At 26.5% G+C, this 23,304-nt stretch overlaps 2 protein-coding genes and 2 long non-coding RNA genes across 53 annotated transcripts in view; 2 read left to right on the top strand and 2 right to left on the bottom strand.

Moving 5' to 3' along the window:
* LOC132920679 (longitudinals lacking protein, isoforms A/B/D/L-like) overlaps nt 1–23,304 on the top strand; it is a 243,860-nt gene that overhangs the window by 14,511 nt on the left and 206,045 nt on the right. The gene's annotated exons all lie outside the window — the stretch shown is intronic.
* Nucleotides 1,267–5,006, bottom strand: LOC132920686 (longitudinals lacking protein-like). Its single transcript, XM_060983318.1, has 2 exons — nt 4,725–5,006; nt 1,267–4,604 (listed from the first exon to the last, which is right to left on the bottom strand). Exons 1-2 carry the CDS (start codon nt 4,965–4,967, stop codon nt 4,338–4,340), a joined length of 510 nt encoding a protein of 169 aa, XP_060839301.1. The 5' UTR covers nt 4,968–5,006; the 3' UTR covers nt 1,267–4,337.
* LOC132920709 (uncharacterized) lies at nt 5,033–5,791 on the top strand. The gene is made up of 2 exons (XR_009660773.1): nt 5,033–5,158; nt 5,272–5,791. It is a non-coding gene; the product is annotated as an uncharacterized LOC132920709 (long non-coding RNA).
* On the bottom strand, nt 7,275–11,746 carry LOC132920701 (uncharacterized). The gene is made up of 3 exons (XR_009660763.1): nt 10,259–11,746; nt 8,935–9,024; nt 7,275–7,412 (listed from the first exon to the last, which is right to left on the bottom strand). It is a non-coding gene; the product is annotated as an uncharacterized LOC132920701 (long non-coding RNA).

Below are 23,304 nucleotides of genomic sequence, written 5' to 3'. Positions count from 1 at the left end.
AAACGACAAGGTCATTTGCTCCAAATTTTTTCCAGCCATGCGAGCATGCGTGAATGAACATGGTTCATTCATATAGGACTTATTTCAGTTGATAGTTGGTCATATTCGATTTTTGTTTCATCCAATATTTCTAAGTTCAAAGTGTTCAAACTAACCTACTAAACGTTTCGTTTTTCCTGCGAACAGTATGAACTGCGACTACCTTAATGGCGATTCGAAAATGTCATCTGACATGGAAGGCTAGTGGTTAGTATCGTTTTTCGAGATGGGTTAAAAACAAAAAATGTTATTTTAAAAAACCGGAATGTTTTAATATATTTTCTATGATTTTTTAATTCTGATTATACTATGGTAGTTAGTTTTGGTTTGAGATCAAACATGTTCAACGATTTTCGAATTTCGTTAGAATAATTCTATCCTAACCCATACGTACCTACTTACCATAAAGGTAGTATTTAAATACTTTCAATACGCAATAATAATAGATATTTTTAACATTTTTGAAACTAAGTAAACAAAACTATCAGTTTACACAAATTTGCTAAGGCATTTCCCTGATAACTTCTTTAGCTACTCATATTACAACATACTTATGCTACAAACATTTTTATTAGCGATTCTAATTTCTAGTTCTAATTTTGACAACATTGGATATTCAGATGTAAAAATATGATTACTTCACAAATAATTTTATTTTCCAAGCTCTACAAGAAAATGCTACTATTATTTTAAATTATCGTTCTCAACATATTTAGACTAGTTTTAAAATATGCAAGGTATTGATAGTTTTAGTTTTTCAGTCCTTTTTTTTTTTTAATCACAATTTTTTGATCTGGTCAAAAAGCTTGCAAATTTAATACTTGATAACACATATTACATAGGTTGTTCTTATAATAACTTAAAATTTAAGTTATAAATCATAGTTTTAAATTGTACTAAGTTGATGAATACAACAAAAGATGCGAAGTAAGGACATTCATTGAATTAAACTGATATTGATGACATACCTTTGGTAAACTACAAGTTTGGTTTATATTAAGAGTTCAACCATTGTTGTATATTGTGTGTATGGCTGAAATTATTTTCTGAATACTATGACAAATCAAGTGTTGATTACTTTGACAAGATTAAATTAAATCAATTTACTTGTAATAACTTTATAATTTCATTGAACATAAATAAACACAAACAATTTATTTTATTAAGAAACTAATATATTTAATATTAGTTTTCTTTAAATGACAAGTGTTTTTTTTTTTTTATAAATTTGTTTTTAAATTACAACATATTGCATTATACTACTCTTACACTTTATCAAAACTAAGCATCTAAATTTAGTGCACAAAACATATACACATATTTTCTAAATAAATAATATATTTGATCTCATAAATAATAATAATAAAAAAAATTCAATAAAGGTTAGGTATATAATAGTACGACGAAGAAAATTCAATAATACTGCTTATGTGTTTATGATGTGTTGTGTGCTTACAAAACAAATTAAAAATATTTAACACAGTATGCATACAAAAAACACTTATTGCAAGTATTTATGCTTAAACATAAAATTGTTGTACATAATATTATACTTGGAAGGAAAATACCTTTGGAAACATTGTGAGTGCTAGTAACCTATTAATTAAATGCAAAACATCAGGTACATGAAATTTACATATTTGAAGATGTTTAAACAAAATAATTCTCTACTAAAATGAACACTATTTGTATGATTAAAATAAAAATATAAAAAGGTAAAATGCATAGTTTGTCTAAAAAATAGGAACTATGTAGAAAAAAAAATTAAAATTAAATGTTATCTTATGAACTTATGTACTGAGGTGGTGGGTGGTATAGAATTTGTTATTACAAAATAAAGTAAAAAAGGAAGAAAAAAAATTAAAACATTTTAAGAATTTATCCATTTACATTATATACATATTATACATAACAATATTGTGGTTGAACCATATTAATTATTTAGAATTTGTTTGTACTTTAAGTTGATTATTATTAAAAGTTAATGTTGTACCTTCAATGATTGCGATTTTTCAAAAAAAAAAAAAACAATTTTATGGGGTTCAATAATTCTAACACAAATTTGTTGAATGGGCTTAGATATTAAAGTTATTTGCTACATAAAGTTATTGCCTTTTGTCTAAGTCTCATGTCCAACTAAGTTACAAATATATTGCTTTGAGAATGACACTGCGCACACATTCTATCTAGTGTTTATTTTTATAAGCAAACATAATATCATAATATTGTTTCTAGATTATTACCTCCCATTTCCTCTATAGTAGGAATTATATAACATATATTTTTGGTATTAGGAACAATATTACCACCGGAAAAATAAAACTTATGGAAGGTTCTAAATCATATAGGCAAGTCTAGTAAAATAATGTATAGCCGCACGAAAAAGAACCCCAGTTTAAACTAACTAGATGAATATTATTATACCCTACAAATTACATTAAAATTATTAATTTGAATAAATTCCTGCAATCGCAAATTTGTACTTCAAGTGTTGGTTTAGTCTTGATGGCTTAATATCTAATGCAATATAAGTGATGTAAAAATAATAATAAATAATAATAATAAAAAAAAAAAGAACAGTAATATTGTTTGTACATTTTGTTTTTAAAGCTATTAATGAGGTAGACAGATGTACTACAAAAAATAAAATTACAAAAATAATAATAGTAATAATAATATGATACTTTATATATATATATATATCTATATATGAATACGTAAATAAATATTAAAAAAGTAACTAGGAACAAGACGTATAACTTTTTTTTATACATAGTTACATTTTATAAAATAGGAAAAATTGCACTCATTAACGGATAAAACTACTCGTAGTAATATGAGGTAGATTTTTTTTTTTTTTTTTTATAGATTTTACATTCAGACAGTTTGTTTCTTATTGCTAATAATTAAACTTTTATAAATTTATTATATAATATTTAATAATTAATATATATATTTTCATACAAATATATATCTTTGGAGATCTTAAGTAGAGAGAGCAACATTGCATTTTTAAAATGAAATAATTATAATTTTTATATTCTTTGGAAAGTAACATTTATGTGTTTTATTCTATTATAGCATTTAAAGAGATAATATTACCACCCACTATGAGTCTCATTGAAATTAATGTTAAAAACTGGAAAAAATCAATTACAATAGTAATTCACGTGTAGCCATGTGTAAGGCACGTTTTTATAAATTTTTTGAAATACAAATATCTTAATATGAGATAGGTAACTTTGGTAAAAATAATGGCTTATTATAACTATTTTTTAAACATGTATTACAATATTATAACAAAATACTACAATCATAAATGAAAAATTTATCTATGGTAAATATATAATTTATACTTAGAAAAAAAACTTTGGTGTGAACTAAATTATAATACATGGTTACATGGACGGCATGGAAGTACCTATGTGTTATTAATTACGCGACCCACAAAAATATTAATTGGTCACATAATTTTTTATTATTATTATTATTGTACGGAAACTCGGATATGCAGACATTTTGGTCCATAAAATAAATTATTATCAAGAGTTTAAATAAATACTCTTATATTAAAAGAATACATATTTTGTAAGTTTTTTTTTAAAATATATTATATACATATGATTTGATTTGGATTATTTATTTTAACTAGTGATTTTTAATTACAGATGGGGCAATTTTATTACAGGTCAAGTTAAAATGTTTTGTGTTCTGTGCAGTTACACAATTTTGTTAAGAAAAGAACATCAGTCACTTACATAATATAATACCGTATACATAAATTGATATAATTAATTATTCAAGAATCAGAAAACCTAAAATTTAAATAAACTAAGGAATCTATTAAGGAGCATGTGTAAATATGAAAAATAACACCCTGTTTTCATGATGCTCCTATACTTGGAATAAAAGAAAAGATTTTAAATGAATATGAGATTTAATACTTTTTTATTCAAGAAAAATGAATCTACTGATGTTTTTCTTATTACTTATAAATAATAAGTTAATTTTTGAATATATTATTAATATTGGAATCATTTTTATTAATTAAAAATATATAAATTAAACCTAAATTTATTAACAAAGTAAAAAAAAAAAATTGTTATGAATTATGGTTAGTATAAATGAGTTTTAAAACCAGACTTTTGAATTTATTTGACGTTATTTTGTTTAATATATTTAAAAATATTAGGATATTTTTATTATTTAAGGAAATAAATTAAAAGTTATGACTCTAGGGGATGGCACTATCATCTCTCTAAATGTTTATCAGACCAATGTAGTTTTACTAATAAAATTCAATAAGTCCTATTAAGTTCTCCGTGATCGTTGTGTTTCTTTTTTATATGCACTTGAAGGTTACCTTTCTGATGTGTTTTGAGCGGGCAGTATGGGCACTGGAAGGCTGGTTCTTTTCCACATTCAAGACGTTTATGTAGACTTAAACTTGTTTTAGAGCGATACCTTTTGTCACAGTCAGGACATTGAAATATAGGTTCCTTGTCCCTATTATGTCTCCTGTGTCTTCCATAGCCATCGTGACCAGAAGCATCTGAACCAGAATCCTATAAGAAATGTTTTGTTACAACAATTATTTTACCATTATGCATAATAAATATATATTTATATTAAAAAATAGTGAATTAGATAGTTCCATGATATAATATTAATAACAAATACTATACCTGCATATCATAAAAATTTTGATTCATCAACGCAGGAATGCCAACAGAAGCTGGAGCAATTTTCTCAAAATATCTTTGAGATATTGACAATGCATTAGTTGTTGTCCATGTTTTTGGCTGTTGCGGTTGTTGCGGTGTTTGTTGTTGATTATTCAAGTATTTAATAACACTTGACAAATGATGATAATTGAAATTGGTCAGATGATTATTCACCACACGCTGTGTGGCAGTGATTGTGGCCATTTCATCGCCTGTAACTGCAACCACCAGTTGTTAATATGAGGAGCAGTGGTGATAGAAGAAGCTAGAGACATGCTCAGGTGCGAAACAAGAGCGTGCGAAAAGTATAAGCCAATTTCACAATAAATACTAATAAGATTATTGCAAATACTACTGAACTACTAATACAGAAACCTACCAGTTAAAATAAAAAGGTACATGTATTATTTTATTTAACAGATAGATAAAATAATAAATTATCAATTTTAGTAATAATTTTTGTCATTATTGAACATTTAACTCTTGATTTGAATTTTTTTAAATTTAGATCCAGCGCTGTAAAAATATTTGATATTCTAGAAGTAAAAACTATGACAGGATGAGAAAAAAAAGTATACAAAATCAATAATTAAAATATATCATTTTTAACTACAGCTGTCTATAGATAAGAAAAGAAAGGATTATTTAATGTACATTATGAGTGGAATAATGATTTATTGTTTCGATGATAATGCCGTTGACCTACTGTATGATTTGACTTGTATTAACATAACACCTGTAAAAAAAAAAGTGAATTAGTACATGTTTTCATGTTTTTGATTAAAAGAACATAAAAAAATAATAAGATACATAGGGATCATTTTTAATATAATAAATAAAAATAATTATATATAACAATTTAAATATATATTTACATGTTTCAGGTAAATGTAACGAAATAATTGTTTAAAGTAAAATTTGAATACTAGTCAAAACAATAATTTGAAACTTGTAAGTACAATCTATAAAGAAAAAAAACTTACAAAACCACCAAAATTATAAGTTGTTTCAGGCTAACAAAAAAATAACCCAACAATTATATTACTTAAAATAAAAATTTAATTACACATTTTTAATCAAATAAATAAAATACCATTAAAAACTAATCCATAATACTTTGGGTCATTTGTATAATACAAGACATATAACTAACTAGTAATTTGTCATCTTAATACTGTTATAAAATAAAACATTCTTAAGTAGAAAAAATACATCAACAATTTTACAAAATAAAAATTTGTATACAATAGTATTTGTTTTAAGTAAATATCTCAAATTTAAGATTACTTGTACATGAATAATCTTAATTGGGACGGGAACGAGATTACAATTAAAAAAATATATCTCAACTTGTTCTATAGCTTAATTATCACTTGGAAGACTCAATTTCATTTGTTTTGGTTTGTTAATACTATAAAATCAATTAATACTTTTCTAATAATATAATAATAATAATAATAATAATAATAATAAAAATAATAATCATAAAAAAAAAATAAAATAAAATAATAATAATAATAATAATAAAAAAAACAAATACCTAAAATATAAATGTATTAATGAATTTGAAAAAAACCTTATTTCGAAAAAAAAAATATATATTTATAATTTAACAAAATAAAAATTGAATATGTACAAGCAAAATCGCTGAAAAAATAATATTGATATAAAATAAATATATGCATTGCACGTTTATTGCAAATGGGTATTAAAATAATTGCAATTCAATTATGAAATAGGTAACGGTTTAAGTCTAGTGGGGGACGAAAGAAGTGGGCATTTCTTGGTCATATCAAAAGAGGTAGATTAAACTGGTTAATGCATGTATTTTAAGCATGTGTATAATATAATATTATTTATATTATACATAATAACAAAATAATAACTAACAAATACAAATATGGGTAAAATTATTGTTAATATTATCAGTCAAGATTTATCTTATGAGTATTAAAGATTATTAAGAAAACTCAATAATTTGCATAATATTTTTAATAAAAATTTACAACTATAACAAGAGGGTAGAGGGAGGTACTGTGATAGGATATGACCTTGAAAATTTAATAAATATGTTAATATAAATTTAAACATAGAATAAATATAAATTTTATAAAAATTTAAATAAGTAGTAGCATGTGCCTTAAAAGACATGTAAAATTAAATTAAAACAAAAATACTGAGGGAAAAAATTGTATTAATCGCTTTGGACATGCTGTGCTTTGACATGTGCCTGTACAACAGCTTGCGATTGTTCCTCATATTGGGTAGGGTGTTTTTTCTTGATATGTATGACCATATTGCCTTTTTGGTGACATTTTTGTGGACAAAAGGGACAATGGAACATAGGTTCCTTACCACATTCTAATCGCCTATGCATAGCTAAGCCACGACTATACTTATATCGTTTTCCACAAGTTGGACAGACCCATCGTGCTTCGTCGGGTGACCGGTTTGATGAATTTCGCATTCGCTTACCACCAGAACCACTGCTAGGTGTTGTCCGTATAGTAATGGCACCAGGATCTAGGTGATGAGGAAATAAACCAGGTATGTCTTCTGTATCTTGAGATAACCATTCTTTTGTATGCAAACCAGTGAATTTGTAATATTCAGTAAGTATTAAACGTCTCTGGTAGTCAATCAGTTCAGCTATAAATACATAGCAAAAATTATAATTATAATATGTACAATAGATATAATAATTACAGTACCCAAAACCTGGAGAAAATTATGGTAAGCTTGGAGAAGAATGGAATCATTGTAATTGCCTTATTTGAATAGAAGTAACTGAGTAAATGAAATATGTTAATCCAGCACCTACATTATTTTATTTTGAATGAACACCGATTAAAGCATATTAATAATAAGCGTACCCGCCTAATGAAATTATTTTGGTTAGTTTAATGTAAGCTTACAAATCCACATCTTATGTAGATACTGTAAGGATGCAGTTTCCACAGTAAAATGTATTGGAATTTGTATGTTTAATGTAAATCTATTATTATTTATTTTTTACAATTTAAAAATGTTAGTTGGTTAAAAGTAAATGTATATAATTTTTTTTTCTTAAAAGCTCAAGAATTCAAGAGTTTGTTTCACAAATAGTAAACTTTACCTGGAACACTTTAGAGTTAATGTTGTATACTTGCTATTCCTAGTATGGATACTTCAAAATTATATTTAATTTGTTGATTTCACATCTAAGTTTTAAATAATGGATTTATAATACTTAGATTTTAAAGAATTTATTAATAATGCATTGTTTTTAAATTATTAAATACCATTTATAATATATATAGTTTTCTAGTTAATAATATGACAATTATATTAGGTACTTTTAAAACATAAATAAAAATTATATATTACCCATTAACAACAGTAAAGGTTTAAGATATTGAATTTCTAATAAATAATCCACACAACATATTAAACAAATCAATATTTTGATATATTTAATAATACGAGAAACTAATTAGGAATAAAATCAAAATGTCCAGTAGTTATCGATAATATTTATTTATAAGTTTTACACTTTTCTAAAATTATTTATCAATATTAGCTCACCTTATCTAAACAAAAATTATGTCTCGCCAATAAGAAAATACCAAAATACAACATTTGTGTTGAATGTATTTACCAAATGCTTACTGTAACACATATTTTTTAATGCCATTATTTAAATATATACCTACTATTATCTATATTCGTAAGTTTTTCATATTTTATACTTTTCAGGTATTACATTATTATTTCAAGCATATTCATTTTATATAAACAAAATAATTAGGTATACTTAATTTAATCAAACAATGGATCGTGAATTTATAAAGTGTATTAAAATAATTATGATCAACAATCAAAATACAATTTAATATTTTGCTATACTTTTATAAGTGTACAACTTTTCTATTATGTTTTTTCAATATACTTATTTAAAATTGATATGAATTTGTTCTATAAATATATAAAAAAAATTTTTTTATTTTTTGGGATTATTAGACTTATTTATTATGAGTAATATGTACATAATTTTTTTTATGTACTTTTATTCTACAATAATGATCAATTATTTTCATAATAACACTAATCAGTAACCATTATCAGCTTTAAAAATATCAAACCAAAAGTAAATCAGGTCAATATATATTATAGACAAAAAATTAAAACTTACTTTTTTAAACAATAATTATTCTTGTATTAGTATCATTTTTTTTTTCAATAAATGAACTAAATACTCATCAAGTCATCAATTTATGATAGTCTGTAAAAAAAAAATTGTATTATTCATATTTATAATCATACAAAAACAAATCAATTTATTTTACTAACCCACTAGATACCAATTTATAAAGGGCTATAGAAAAGATTATATAAAAATACATTAAAACTATTTCAGTTAAATTAGCTTAACTTTGATAAAAGAAAAACAATTTTAGATGTCTATAGATAAAATATGATTGTGTACGTTGTAAACTTTTAACTGTTCAAATTTTGTACAATACTGTGTAGTTCAGATAATTTTTATGGTAGGTCCACAAATTAAACACATTACAGTTAAATTAATTTTTTCAGCTGTGACAGCTAAATTATTAAAATAAACAATCAATTGACAATTTTCAATACTAAACAACATCTAATGGTTGAATTTCCTTAAAATAATATTTAGTATTATAATTTTGTATAAAGGGCATAAGATGAGTACATTAAAGAAACATTACATAAATAGAGATAGTTAATATTGTATAAAATTATATGATAATAGATATGTACATAGTAGATGTAAAGGCATTTCTGTATCGTCAAATGTTATGCTTCATGTTACAGTAATATACTTGAATTTGAAATCAGATTTTTGGTTCAAAAAATTACATTTGAAAAAAGTTAATCATTAGTTATGATTTCTAGACTAACCACTTACCTAAAATACATTTGCTTTGAAATAGCTTTTAATTTCCATAAGTTTTTTTAGTATAAATAATTTTCACCAAATGTGTAAATTGAATGCAGTTAAATATATTTATCTACCTATTTCCCATAGTAATTTTAATTTGTATGAAACCTATATTATTTCTAAATAAATTAATTTCACTTAACAACCTCTAACAAATATACCATATCATTAACTTTGCTTAACAAATAGTTTATGGCTAAAATATAAAGTTTACCAAAAAAAAACTGCGTTGAAGAATATTGTATTAATTTATGTAGAACCTACCAATGTGATCAACTAAAACTGAAAAAGCCATTTAATTGGGTACCTATATGTGCATCAAATAACTAGAGTATTGATAACATGATATTAAATCCCCATATCGTTTAAACACTAAGGGGCACCCATAGCAGTGTTGGCGATCAAAACTTTGAACTGAGTAAAATGAATAATCTTTTATCACTAAATTGTGAAATTGAGTATGATACTCAATTATGATGATCGATCTAACGGCAAAGTCACGTAAACTATTTACATGGAATGAGTGAAATATTGTTTCATTTACCTAGTGTTAATTCGACGACGAGACGATAATTACGTTCTTTAACAGACACCTTTTGCTGATCAAGCTCTTCGGAACACTATTTATCTGTCTTCTGGAACTCGCAGCTATCCAAACCAGAAAACGCGAGCAAGTACGGTTAGCGGCGTTCTACGATACCGCTTGTTGTTGTTGTTTAAGTCCTCGTCTTCATGAATTTTTCGGTCGTTTTGGCTCCCGCTAAATCGATGACTTTTCGTGCTCGTTGCCGTTTTCGGTCACCGTCTTCCGTACGTTTGTTTGTTTACACATCGTGTGCGTGTCGAATATGCGTGCGTGCGTGCGTGCGCCTTTTCCTGCCATTAGTTCCGGTTCCGTAAATATTTTCATGTATCGGCCGTCGTTGAGCAGCGGCCAGAGGCAGTGAAGGCAACCACGGCGGAAGAGGTAGTGGTGGTGCGGCGGTAGTGGCGGTTGACGGACGACCACAACTAGTGGGGGAGTAACTCCCCTCCCCGCAAAAAATTTTATCGACCGACGACGAAAAAAATTCACTCTCCTTATCAACAACAACAACTGAACGACACGCGAATACGAAAAATCAATAAAGGGCCGTCGCCGCGTTGACGACGTTGACGACGCGCGTCCCCCCCAACACACACACACACACACAAAATACGAGCGATTACGGCCCTCGGCGGTGTAGCCGCCGCCGCGCCGACGTCGTCGGTCGTACACATACGCGTTAGTCGTGGTCGTCGTAAAATCACGCACACGCATTTCGAGTTCGGAGAAATCGGTGAGCGAAGGAAAAAAAAAACCGAAACGGAATTACGGTAAAAAAAATTTATTAAAAAATACACTCGCAGACGCACACGGGCGGACTGTCTTATCACGTTCAGATAATAGCGTTGTATCGGGTTTGCTGGACGAAACGACCGCGAACGTACACACAAAATCCCGATAAAACGGTTTTACATAAATTATTATAATATAATATTGTTGTTGTTTTCGTCGTTGTCCTCTCTGGCGGTGTTGATGATATCGTTTCACGAAGACTAATAATGATATGATGTCTTAATTATTTAAGAAATCCGCGTAAAACGGTGAATCGAAACAACAAACACGATTAAATAATGTTAATTATTACGAATTAAATATGTTATCGTAATCGTGTCGCCGCCAACAGATGCGACGGCGGCAGCGATCAGTCGACGACGGCACGCGCGCGTTTATTGAGACTGCTAGCGTGTAGTCGTCGGCGGTGTCGCGCGGCGGTAAAAAAAAATACGGAGTGGTAAAAAACAATAATAATAATAACCGTGGCATTCGCGCGGCGAGGGGGGAAAATTCTGATCGATGGGTCGTTGTTGTAGTGGGTAAAAAATTCACTGCGCCAACACGGGGAAAAAAAATATTAAATTTCATTCACCGCGACCGTGGCCCGTGAGCTAAGTAGTCGCAGTCATATATTAGTTGTTTTATTTATTCCACCACGACCCGCCGGCGCACCACGTTTCGGTGCCAGTGTGCTGGGGGAACGGTGGCGGCGCGCACAGGTGCGCCAGTGCAGGCGCAGGTGTGGACGGGACACCGTCAGGAATTACCGTACAACGATCGTGGCGACACGGTAAATACCGTGTGCACGTCTCTCTCTGCCCGCTTACAATATTATTTTTGTATATTATCTGTTTTTTTCCGTCATTCTTTTCGGCGGCGCGGCAGTGGCTATTAGATTTTTCGTATTCGGTTTTTTTCGGCTCTCTCTCGACCCTCTCAAACCCCCGCCACCCTCCTCCCAACATGTACGCACGCTCGCGCGCTTCCCGTAACCCGTTCATTCTTTCTCACTCTATTTCCCCACTCCAATCTACCCATAAACCGACCATTTCTCGACGCTTTTTCTCGCTCGCTCACCCGCCACGGCTACCACCACCGGACACGCGGTCGACCGTGTTAATATTCCACCGCCGTGGGAACCGTTGGCCGGACAAAAAAACAAGCCGTTCTACGACGTTTCTTTCTTTCTTGTTTTTATCATTATTATTATTTTTTTTAATTACACGATTTACACGTACTTACCTTCAAATCGATTTCGATTGAAAATTGTATGATTTTCGTTTCACCCGTTTATGTGTTATAATATTATATTATATACCAACCATTAATGTTTATATATATATATATATATATATTATAGCTAACCACGCATTTTTTACTCTTCAATATATATATTATAAATAATATCAGTAAAAATATTTTCGTTTTTAAAACGTATAACAGCATAGGGAAATAAAATTGTTCACATTGTAGGTCATTGTACTACTTGCGAGTTGTTTATATAGCTGTAACAGTGATATATAATAATAATATAAGTGTATATTATACATTACAATATATATTGGACAGGTGAGAAAAATGTTAAAAAATATAAATATTATTGTAGGAAAAGCAAATGGTTTGGTGACTTAATACGTAATAATATAATAGGTATATATGTTTATTGTAGGTATTATATATTATAAAAAATATTATTGTATTTGTAATAATGCTAACCACCAGTAAGGGTATTGATTTTTATTTATTATTTATAATTATTTCTTCAGGGGAAATTACAAATTATATGGATTCATTCAATTTTAAATAATACCATTTCCTTGGCAATGTTTTAATTTTTTATAACAATGATATTTTTAAGTTTATTAGTTTATTTTATTTGTTATAAAATATAAATAATATATTGTATGTATATTAGTTATTACAAGTATATTATATGTAATATGTTTATTTATTCGTCTTATCGATAAACTAAAATAAATACATAGTACACACATATTGCCTAATAGCTAACCTACATTACAAACAGAATTTACAGAATTTGTTACAGTAATATACTAATATGAACTCGAAGGAACTTATTAAAATTATGGAAAAATGTGTTTTATTTTTCTACTGTTTTGACTTGAAGTTTAACAATTAACTTTTCATTACTACTGAAAACAAAAATAAATTGCTCTTTGTAACCTAGTTATTTTGTATTTTATTTAATAGGCGTGAGTATAATGCGTGTTAACAATTATTCTTAATTTCTAAGTATTATTTATATGTTTTATAAATAGGCTATAAGATAACTGTGCATACGAAGATTAGAATACCTATATTTTTCTGTAAAAATAATACAATTAAAATCATTAATCTTTATAATTTTTAAATATATTATTAAATTTAAATTCAATGTTTTTACTAGAAATTTTAAAATAAATTCAATGATTTTAAAACTGTACTAATTATAGAAAACACGTAAGTATATAGCGTAAACTAACAACTGTTATTAAATATAATACTGAAGTGTTAAATATTGTATTTTTTTTTTTTTTTGTTAATTTTTTAAATGAAACCATTTTTATAGTAACTATTATCATTTTAACAATATTTTATAATATTTTGATAGAAATTAGGTAGTTACCTAATTGTCTTAAGAGGATGTCACACACTGTTTGTTTTCTCTCTAGCTCACGCGCAACATAGACAAAACGCATTTGCGCAGTCCGAGTAGAACTCGATCAATTTTATTTCTAGAATAAATATACCTATTATAATATTTAATTTTGATAATATTTCTGAGTACAAGACTATAAGATTTTTCCATTATTCTCAATACAACGTTAATTATAATTTATATCGTTTAGAATATAATAAATTACAACATTTTTATAACCTTTAAATTTTCAAAATTTTGATTTTTTTTAAAAAAACTCATCGTCTTGTACTCAGAAATATTATCAAAATTTAATTTTATAATAGGTATATTTACTCTAGAACCAAAATTGAGCGATTTTTACTCAGACTGCGTAAATGCGTTTTGTCTATGTTGCAGCGCATGGACTAGAGAGAGAAAACAAACAGTGAGTGACATCCTCTTAAAGAATAATAATAAAAAAAAAAATTTGAGTTTAAAAATTTAAATAGATACCCAAGAACCAGCATAATCATAAAAAGTAAAAAATAACAAAGTTTCGCTTTTTCTAGAATACGTTTGTATACGTGACGTTTCCTATCTAACAAATAGTTAGTTGGTAAATTTAAGAAGTCGAGAGTAAAGATTTTACTAACATTCTAAATATCCCATAAAGGAATAAATGAATAATTGTTTTTCTCACACAGGGTATACAATACTATACATAGAGTAGGTACGTTAATATATTATTTGGACTAAAATAAAATTATGTATTATGTATTTTCATTATAAATCTGGAAATCTTTGTATATTGAACGTTGATATACGCGTTATCTTTATATTATTTGCCTACAATGATGTTATCTTAGAATTTTTTTAATTTCTAATGGATTGATAAATTTGTTTCTGCGTTAAATAATAATTTTCGCAGTATTTAGGCATGTAGGTAGTAGATAATAACATGTAACCCTCGGCTTAATAATTTTATATACATTACATTTAACACGTTTTGGCGAGTTCCGCATTGTAGATTTGTTATTGTTGGTTATATTATGTAAAACAATTTTTACTGTAAACGTTTGTATAATTATTTTATAAATTACTATCAAGCCTAAGTAGATATTGTTTAGAAAATTACGTTAAGTGAAAAAAACACCACTTATAAGTTGATTAAAAAAAAAATGAAGATAAACAAAATTTATAAAACTGATACTAAACACAGTTTTTTTGTATTTGGTTTCAATTTCATTTTATTGCAATTGTTATTTTTCTTTTTAACTAGCATGGAGTATTTTATAAAAAAAAAAACACGAATGTTCTTTTTGCCGGATATAAGTACAATAATTTATTTAACGGTGCAATATAAACACGGTATAGACACATTATCATTATATAGTTACCAATTATAATAAACATGTATTACTGTTTATACTGTAGTATGTCGATTAAAAGTCCAAACTGTGCATATAATATTTTTAAGCGCGGTGTGATATAATAATTAAATAATACAATAATAAAAATGAAATGAATTACATCTATAATAGGTTATTATACCTATTCATCTATTATCCAGCATATATTGTCGTAAGAAATTTGTCAGTAGGTACTATACTGAAGTTAAAACTAAATAAAACCGGTCCTTATCATTATTCTCATTTCACACTAGTTTCATTCACAAAACGATACAACAGTACAGATATGATGTGACCCGTGTAGGACTATATGTATGTGTACGTGACGTATATCTATAAGTGTAATGTGTGTAAGTGCGATATACTGTGGTTCAGAAAGTTGACTTCATAAAAAAATCAGGTTAAAATTGCGGGTACTGTTAATATGGATGTCGTGCAAACTACGTTTATTTTTTTAAATATTTTTCTTTGTATTTTGAAATCTTAACTTTACGAATATATCATTTTTTTTATTAGGTATTTAAATCCATTTTTTCAGTTTTTTATTTTTCATCACTGTCTAAAGTTTTTAAAAATATACCTTTTTTTCTTTGTTACTGACAAATGATTGTTTTGGGACGGTTCTTATTTTTCAGAAGTTGCTTGTTTTTATGTATGATATTTGTAAAAAATACTTTTAAAATTTATCCGGAAAAAAAATATATTGCATGATATACTTACAAGTTATAATATATATATTCATGTAGGTATCTATGTATACGTCATAATAATATGTAATATTATAATAACCATTTTTATTATATAAATATTAAATAGTTCGGTATAACAATTTATTTTAATATTTTTCTTTTTTTTATTGATATAAATGACAACACGACAGCAATGGTCATCATCGTGCAGATTTAATACTATTTATGGTTCCTAAAATATTAAGATTATTATGTTACGTTCTTTTTACAATTTAATTATATTTTTTTCAATTAAATTAGTTAATTTTAAAAATTTAAAGATTTGTTCGTTTTGATCCAGGTTCGGTCCGAGAAATGCGTCAAGACTCAAGAGTTTCGGCAATAATGAGGTTTATTTACTCCCAGTAGTACAGTTAACATTCAGATAATATATGTTTGACTATTAATTGTGAGCTACATCCTTCGTAGATCAGGGTTTTTTTTTGACATGAGAAATCCATGAGTCTTAAGTGTCCGATTCTTGGTCGATTTATAGACTTATAGTGATTTCCTCCTTTCGATTGAGATTATAGGGTTATCCCATCTGAAGGTTGCAGTACTCTTAACTCTTTATTATGTTATATAGAATTTAAGTCTATAGTCCATGTATAATGTAGATGTAGTATATATATTTATAGTAATTAGTAGTTACTACATATTAAATTTATATTTTCAATGATCATGATTCAAAATGTATTATACATTCATCATGAGTACTAAATCATTTTCTTATACTATAGCATTTTTGAAAACAATTTTGTACCTATTTTAAATTTTCCAGTATTAAAATCTAAATAAGGTATAGATGTTGTCATTGTATTATTTAATTTTAATATTTTTTTTTTTTATAAATATTTGAATATTTATGTATTATATGAGATAAATTACTAGTATATTATATATACACAAGTACAATATTTTTACTGACAAATCGTAAATATAATCAAATTTACCGTATGCTATAATACTATCATACATTTATAATATAGTATGTACCTACTACCTATATTATATTACTACATACCTACGGTTTGTAATTAATAAATTAATTAATACTTATAGGTATCTATGACCTATTTAATAGTGTATTTGCTATAGTTCGTAGTTTGTTTTATATATGTATATATATATATATTTGAAAATTGTGTTTTGAATTTAATAATAATAACTTAAAAATTATATTATAATGTAATGATGATAAGGACAGGACAACATAATATTATATGTATGCGCCCCTGTGGTTCATGTAGTTCATAGCGTAACCCAATATATGAAGGACGTCCGCTTTTTTTTACTTACCTACTCCTTTAGGCTTAAACACTAAAACACGTAGTCTATAAGTACTATACATCTATAAATAATACATATACTACCTATAATACTGAATACTCGCACTTGAATAATAGTAGAATAAATTCTTATTGCAAATGTGTATAAAATGTTTAAAACGAGGAAAAGATGAAAAGAATACAAGTATTAAAAAGTTTTATTCTGTAATTCAATACAAATTAATTAATTAGTTGGTTTATAAAAAAAAAATTAAAATATTTTATTTGATAACTTTTTATAACAATTATAAGAACTTATTTATTGTTTATTTACTTATCATATAACATATTCAATTTATATATCCTATTTAAAAACGTTAATATTGAAGCTGCACATATAATCTGAAGGGTCCAAGTACCTCTATAGTACCAATTACCAGTTTCAACCAGGTACTTTTAACTGAATAAAAAATGGAAAACTCAAATCAAGACTTACGCTGGATATTTTTTTAACTTTTAACTTTTAATTTCGAAACTGGTATAGTTGTAAAGACGAAAATTTATTGTTTTATTATTATTATATATTATTTAATACAATTTATAATTTATAATAATAGACAATATTTCATTAGCAAATTAAATTATCTACACAATTAAATTTAAATGTGTTTTACCAATTACTAATAATACAAGGTATGCTTAATTTTATAAAACAATATACATAAACATCATATTATACTCGTATTTTTGTTTTTAAGTTTATCTATATTTATAAAGGTCTCTGCAGTATAGATCTCTTTGTGTAATAAAGATTCAAGGTAGTAACTGTACTAACTAGTAAGGTAGGTTACCAATGGTAACTACTAACTTACCATGTTTTAATTTTGGATTCTGATCAATATTAGTTATGTAGAATAATATTGTTTTGTACTTTTCAACATATACCAAATATGTAACTTATAGTTTTTATATATTTGTTTTGTTTGCTTTTTTTTTTACTTTTTTACTTTTTTACTATTTTTTTTTTATTTATACGGACTGTCTGAGTATATGGTCTTTAAAATACACAAGTAGGTACATAACAATAATAACATGCTGAATATAAATGCATATGAAAATATTATAGATACTTAAATATACTTTAGTGCGAATTGATGATACGATATATTACGATATTTAATTGTTATATCTGTATAAGATACTTTTAAATCACAACGCAACTATGTAAGTATATTTATTTTACGATACACATATATTCTGATTTCTGAATTATTTTAAAAGGTAAATGGTCTGAAACTTGAAAGACCGGAAAACATTCAAAATAAGTATTTTGAAATATGCTAATATATGTTTATAGCGTGTCCCTACCAATATTTATGCAGGTATAACCATGTAGGTATAGTAGGTATACATTTTTTAAACAACATTCCAATTCATTTATTATCAATGTGTCGACTATGGCTCACTGTCATAAGTCATAACATTAATAAAATTATACCTATCTGAAGTACTTTGTCATAATTTTTGGTGATTATAATAATATATACTATATACTCATTGATAATTGATATCATGTACCTACATAAATGTATTATTATTAGTTATTATTTATAAACACAATGAAAGTACAATTATTTTGCAAAGTGTCGCTCAACTCTCAAGCTTTTATTTTCAAAATAAAAATAAAAGGACACTGTAGTTGCAAGTGTATAGTGTATATTATACATATACTTATACGAATTTACTTATTTACATATTTGTTATAAACTTTATATACACTCATGTAGGTAGATCACGGTTAGCCAAGCTAGAGGTCCTTTATATTTACATATATACAATGTAGATTCTATAATCTATATAGCTTACACAATAATCAATATTTAATATACGTACTTGCACTACTTGCACTTTGCAGTATGATGACTATAACGATATACTATAATGTGTCATTTTTTTTGGGTCAGCTAGCTCTTTCTAGTTTCTAATGTTATTAGTTATTACTTAAAATTATAACCTATACCAACCACAAATTTTTTTTTATTCGTAAAATGGGCTACGGGTCAGCGTGCGGAATGTATGATAATATATGTATAAGCTTAAGTTATATAGTTTCGTCGATAGTTTGACTATTTCTTTTTGCCCCGATCTGTAGATTGTTCTAGTTAGCCACACATAATAAATATCTATATTTATATCTATACACACACATATGTATATAATAGGAATGATCCGTGGTTAAGTGGATAAAGCACAGAAAATCTTCTCGTAGCATATTTCTTATAAACTATACTTATTATTACATTATCCATTGTCTGATAATAAATTTAATAACAATAACAAGTCACAATTATCAATTGTATCTATTATCAATTCTAATTTTATTACTTAGATATTTTTATATTTGTGTATGATCAGTAGAATGTCTAAGGAGTTATATCGAGTAGGTAATTAATTACTATAAAACCTAATTAGTATATTATTTTATAATTCCTTTTTTGGTTTTATAGGCTTTTTAAAGGAAATATTATTGCATAAACTGGCATAATTTAATCGATGAAGGGGTCAGGGGAGGGTGTTGAATTCCTCCATAAGCTTTTTTTGAAAATGGCACACAATACCATAATATCATAATTTATTTATATAGAAATCGTGATTTAAGATAATACTATTATCGTAAATCATGATAGAAATAGCCAAATATAAAAAGAAAAAAATTCCTATGCTGGCTGTTATAGGTTATTAATAACTAATAATAGTTATCAAGATAACATAAAATACCTATATATAGTATATATATATAGAATATAGATTAATAGATTATAGGTTATTTACGATATAAAAATTAAAAATTAAATTTAACTCGGACACACGGTGAAATAATATTGTATTTATCATATAGCGTATAGATAGTAGATACCACTAGATTATAGTAAACGTAAACTACGTAATAATTAATAATTTAATATATTAGCCATTACTCATTAGGTTTACATTTATAGCTATAAATAGGTTCTATTATTTTATTCATAAAGTTCATACTGTCACGTCGGTGCTATATTGTACAATTTTAATGTTAAATATGTAATTAAATGCTTATGAATTATAAATATGGGCATATATAAATATAATAATACATAGGTACTCACTATAACCTAATAATTAATTTGTTGGTATTGTGGGTAACATTTATACTTTACGAAAATTCGTCCCTTTTCAACCAAAAAACATAACCAAATTACCCCACAGAAAAATTTTGATTTATGTTTATACATTATTCACTTACTAAAGTTTTGCACAGTAACAGAGAAATGAAAATATATATAGGTAATATATTATTATGTCATTATCCGCACGTCTGTGACCTGTGTATTCATGTCAGTCTCAAGTGTCCGGAACCCCTTCCCCCGATTTTTTTAAAAATAACTACATTTTACTGGTAAATATTGTTTATTGACAATAAAATTTCAGTATATATCTAATCTATATTAAAAAAAAATGTTGGAACCCCCGAAATTTTTTTCAGTTACGGCCTTGAACACACTCATTCCTTTAAATTGTCATTGAACAATTCCCTTCTCTGCAAACTCCAGGCACGTATACAAAAAAAAAATTCGTGGTAAGGGGGGTGGGGATACAAAATTTAACAATACAAATTGTGCCGCGTTACTTGAAATTATTATGTTGACTATAAGTCTATAACCAATCCGACATATAATATATACACGTTCTTGCTTACTAGTTTACTACAATTGAAACTTAATGAATATAAGAAAGTAATAATAATAATATGAATTATTCAATTATAGTGGAGACCTTCAGTCCGTTTCAGCCCTTTCCTGCGCACATCATTGCAACGGTCACTTGAACATAATTTAGCAGCCCATCGCCTATGATAGGTATATAATATATATACTATATGTATTAAATTATTTAAATCAATAAACATTTTAACATATTTTTTGTGGTATGAAAAACAGGAAAACTCTATATTACACTATCTTGTGTAATTACTTATCTGCACGCACTACGCATCGACTAGACGCGTGATTACCGTGATAAATGATAAACTTCAAATGGCTATAACTTCAAAATAAAGTCTGAGCGACAATTTATAATTGCATGATCGTGAAATACGTAAGTTTTAACAACACTTTTTAATTTTCCGAGTTGAGTGGTTAAGTAAACTTGTAACTATTATACTGCATTTATACACGCATTAAAATTCTACGGAAATCCGGGAGATACTGGACTACTGGAGGGAGGGATGCTGAGTCGGATATAAATCTATTATAAATTATAATATAAGTAAATACTATACCTATACACCATACAATACATATAAAGGTATGATAACTGATAAGCGATATTATACACATGATGATGCTATATAAGTATTTAAATATTTAATATTTTAACAAAACATTTTTCTCTTCTATTTACTTTAAAATTTAATATTTTAGATAAATGAATATTTTTATACGATTTTATTATTATTATTATACATGAATAAATAATAATAGCCAGAAGGTACCAATTTTTAAGACTTTAAGAGGACGTCATGCCCGCATGTGTTGTCTGTCTTACGAACGTAAAACATAGTAAATTTGCGTTCAGCAGATTCAATTTTGTGCTGTTAGCTTTAATATTAGAGTCAATTTATTTATTATCAAATTTAAAGGTAAGAATATTATTTAGAAAATGTCATATACTTATGTTGATATTATCATTTTAAAGTGATTTATAAATATTTTAAAGTGGTAATATTTTACATAGCTATAACTCACTTTAAAATTATAATATCCATAAAAGCATATGTAATTTTCTAGATAGGTAATTTTCTTACATTTAAATTTGATAATAGGTAAATTTCTCTAATATAAAGTTAACATCGCAAAGTGTGTTCTGCTGAACGCAAATTTGTTATGATGTACGTTAGTAAGACAAAGACAACACATGCGGATGCGAGTATGGGCAGTATGGCATCATCTTAATTATTTATTACATATATTATATATTTATATTAAATTATTTTAGGGTGACTATATTATTATGTGGTCATGTGTATATAAAGTAGCAAGATATATTATAGAAATAAAGAAAAGTGAGAATTTTATGTTATCCTTTCCACGTAACTTTTTCTCACCTTTATACCACAACCGTTTGTGGTTCATATAATTTTTCGAAAAACTTCATACCTTGGAAAATTGTAATTTTAGATTATAAGCAGAGTGATAAATGTATTCTTTTACAAATTGTGTTTTTATTATTGTCTTTTATTCCATAGAAATTAGAAATCCTAGTTGCAGACTAAAAAAAAAATATGTCGTAATGTTTTAATTGAATTTTTTTCATCTTTTAATGTCAAGCTAATGTCAGTAATATTAATTCTTATTAATATAATAATCCTATTTATATTTTTATCTAAATTATATATTATATAATATACCTACTAAAATTAAATGCATAAATCTATATACTGTTTTGTATTGTGTATACCTACCGTATAAATTATTTTATTTCTATAATCTTATGAAATTTACTTAAAGAATAAATCATATTAAATAAATCATTTATTTTTTTTTTATTGTAAAAAAACAATTAACATTTAACAATAGTAATATATGAATAAATTATAAAATATCCTTAAAAGTAGAGGCTGACACATTGTCTGTTTAAAATCAGTTTTTATAAATCATATTGATTTATTGTTTAAATTCAAATTTAATAAATTAATTAAAGTGATTATTGATTAGTGGCATACCCAATGGTTATATGTAAGTATAATAGGTTATAAGATACACTTTAAATCTGCTATACGCTATATTATCAAATTATTAGGTTTTTTTTAAGTGCTTCAAGACAGCTGAATCCTGAGTTTATATGTTCCAGTTATTCCACAGGAAGAACATTATTTCAGTTGCTATAAGGTATGGAAATATGACAATAATAAATAGATTATATCTTAAAATAAACATTACCTAATATTAAATAACACCCCTAGGTAAGTATACATATAGACATATAGTAATATATTAGTATAGTTTTATATTTAATATTCCGTTATTTCATCATCGTTCATCAGTTATGAAAAGATTTTGTTGTTGGGAATTTGGGATAATAAATAATATAGGTCAGTGGTGGGCAACTGGCGGCCCGCGAACCTTTTTTATCTGACCCACACTACATTTTCAAATTACATCATACA

Source organism: Rhopalosiphum padi, chromosome 2 (genome assembly GCF_020882245.1).
Source record: "Rhopalosiphum padi isolate XX-2018 chromosome 2, ASM2088224v1, whole genome shotgun sequence".
NCBI classification, from domain to species: Eukaryota; Metazoa; Arthropoda; class Insecta; order Hemiptera; family Aphididae; genus Rhopalosiphum; species Rhopalosiphum padi.
Note: the sequence above shows the minus strand (reverse complement) of the source record. Positions and strands in the feature narration are given on the sequence as shown.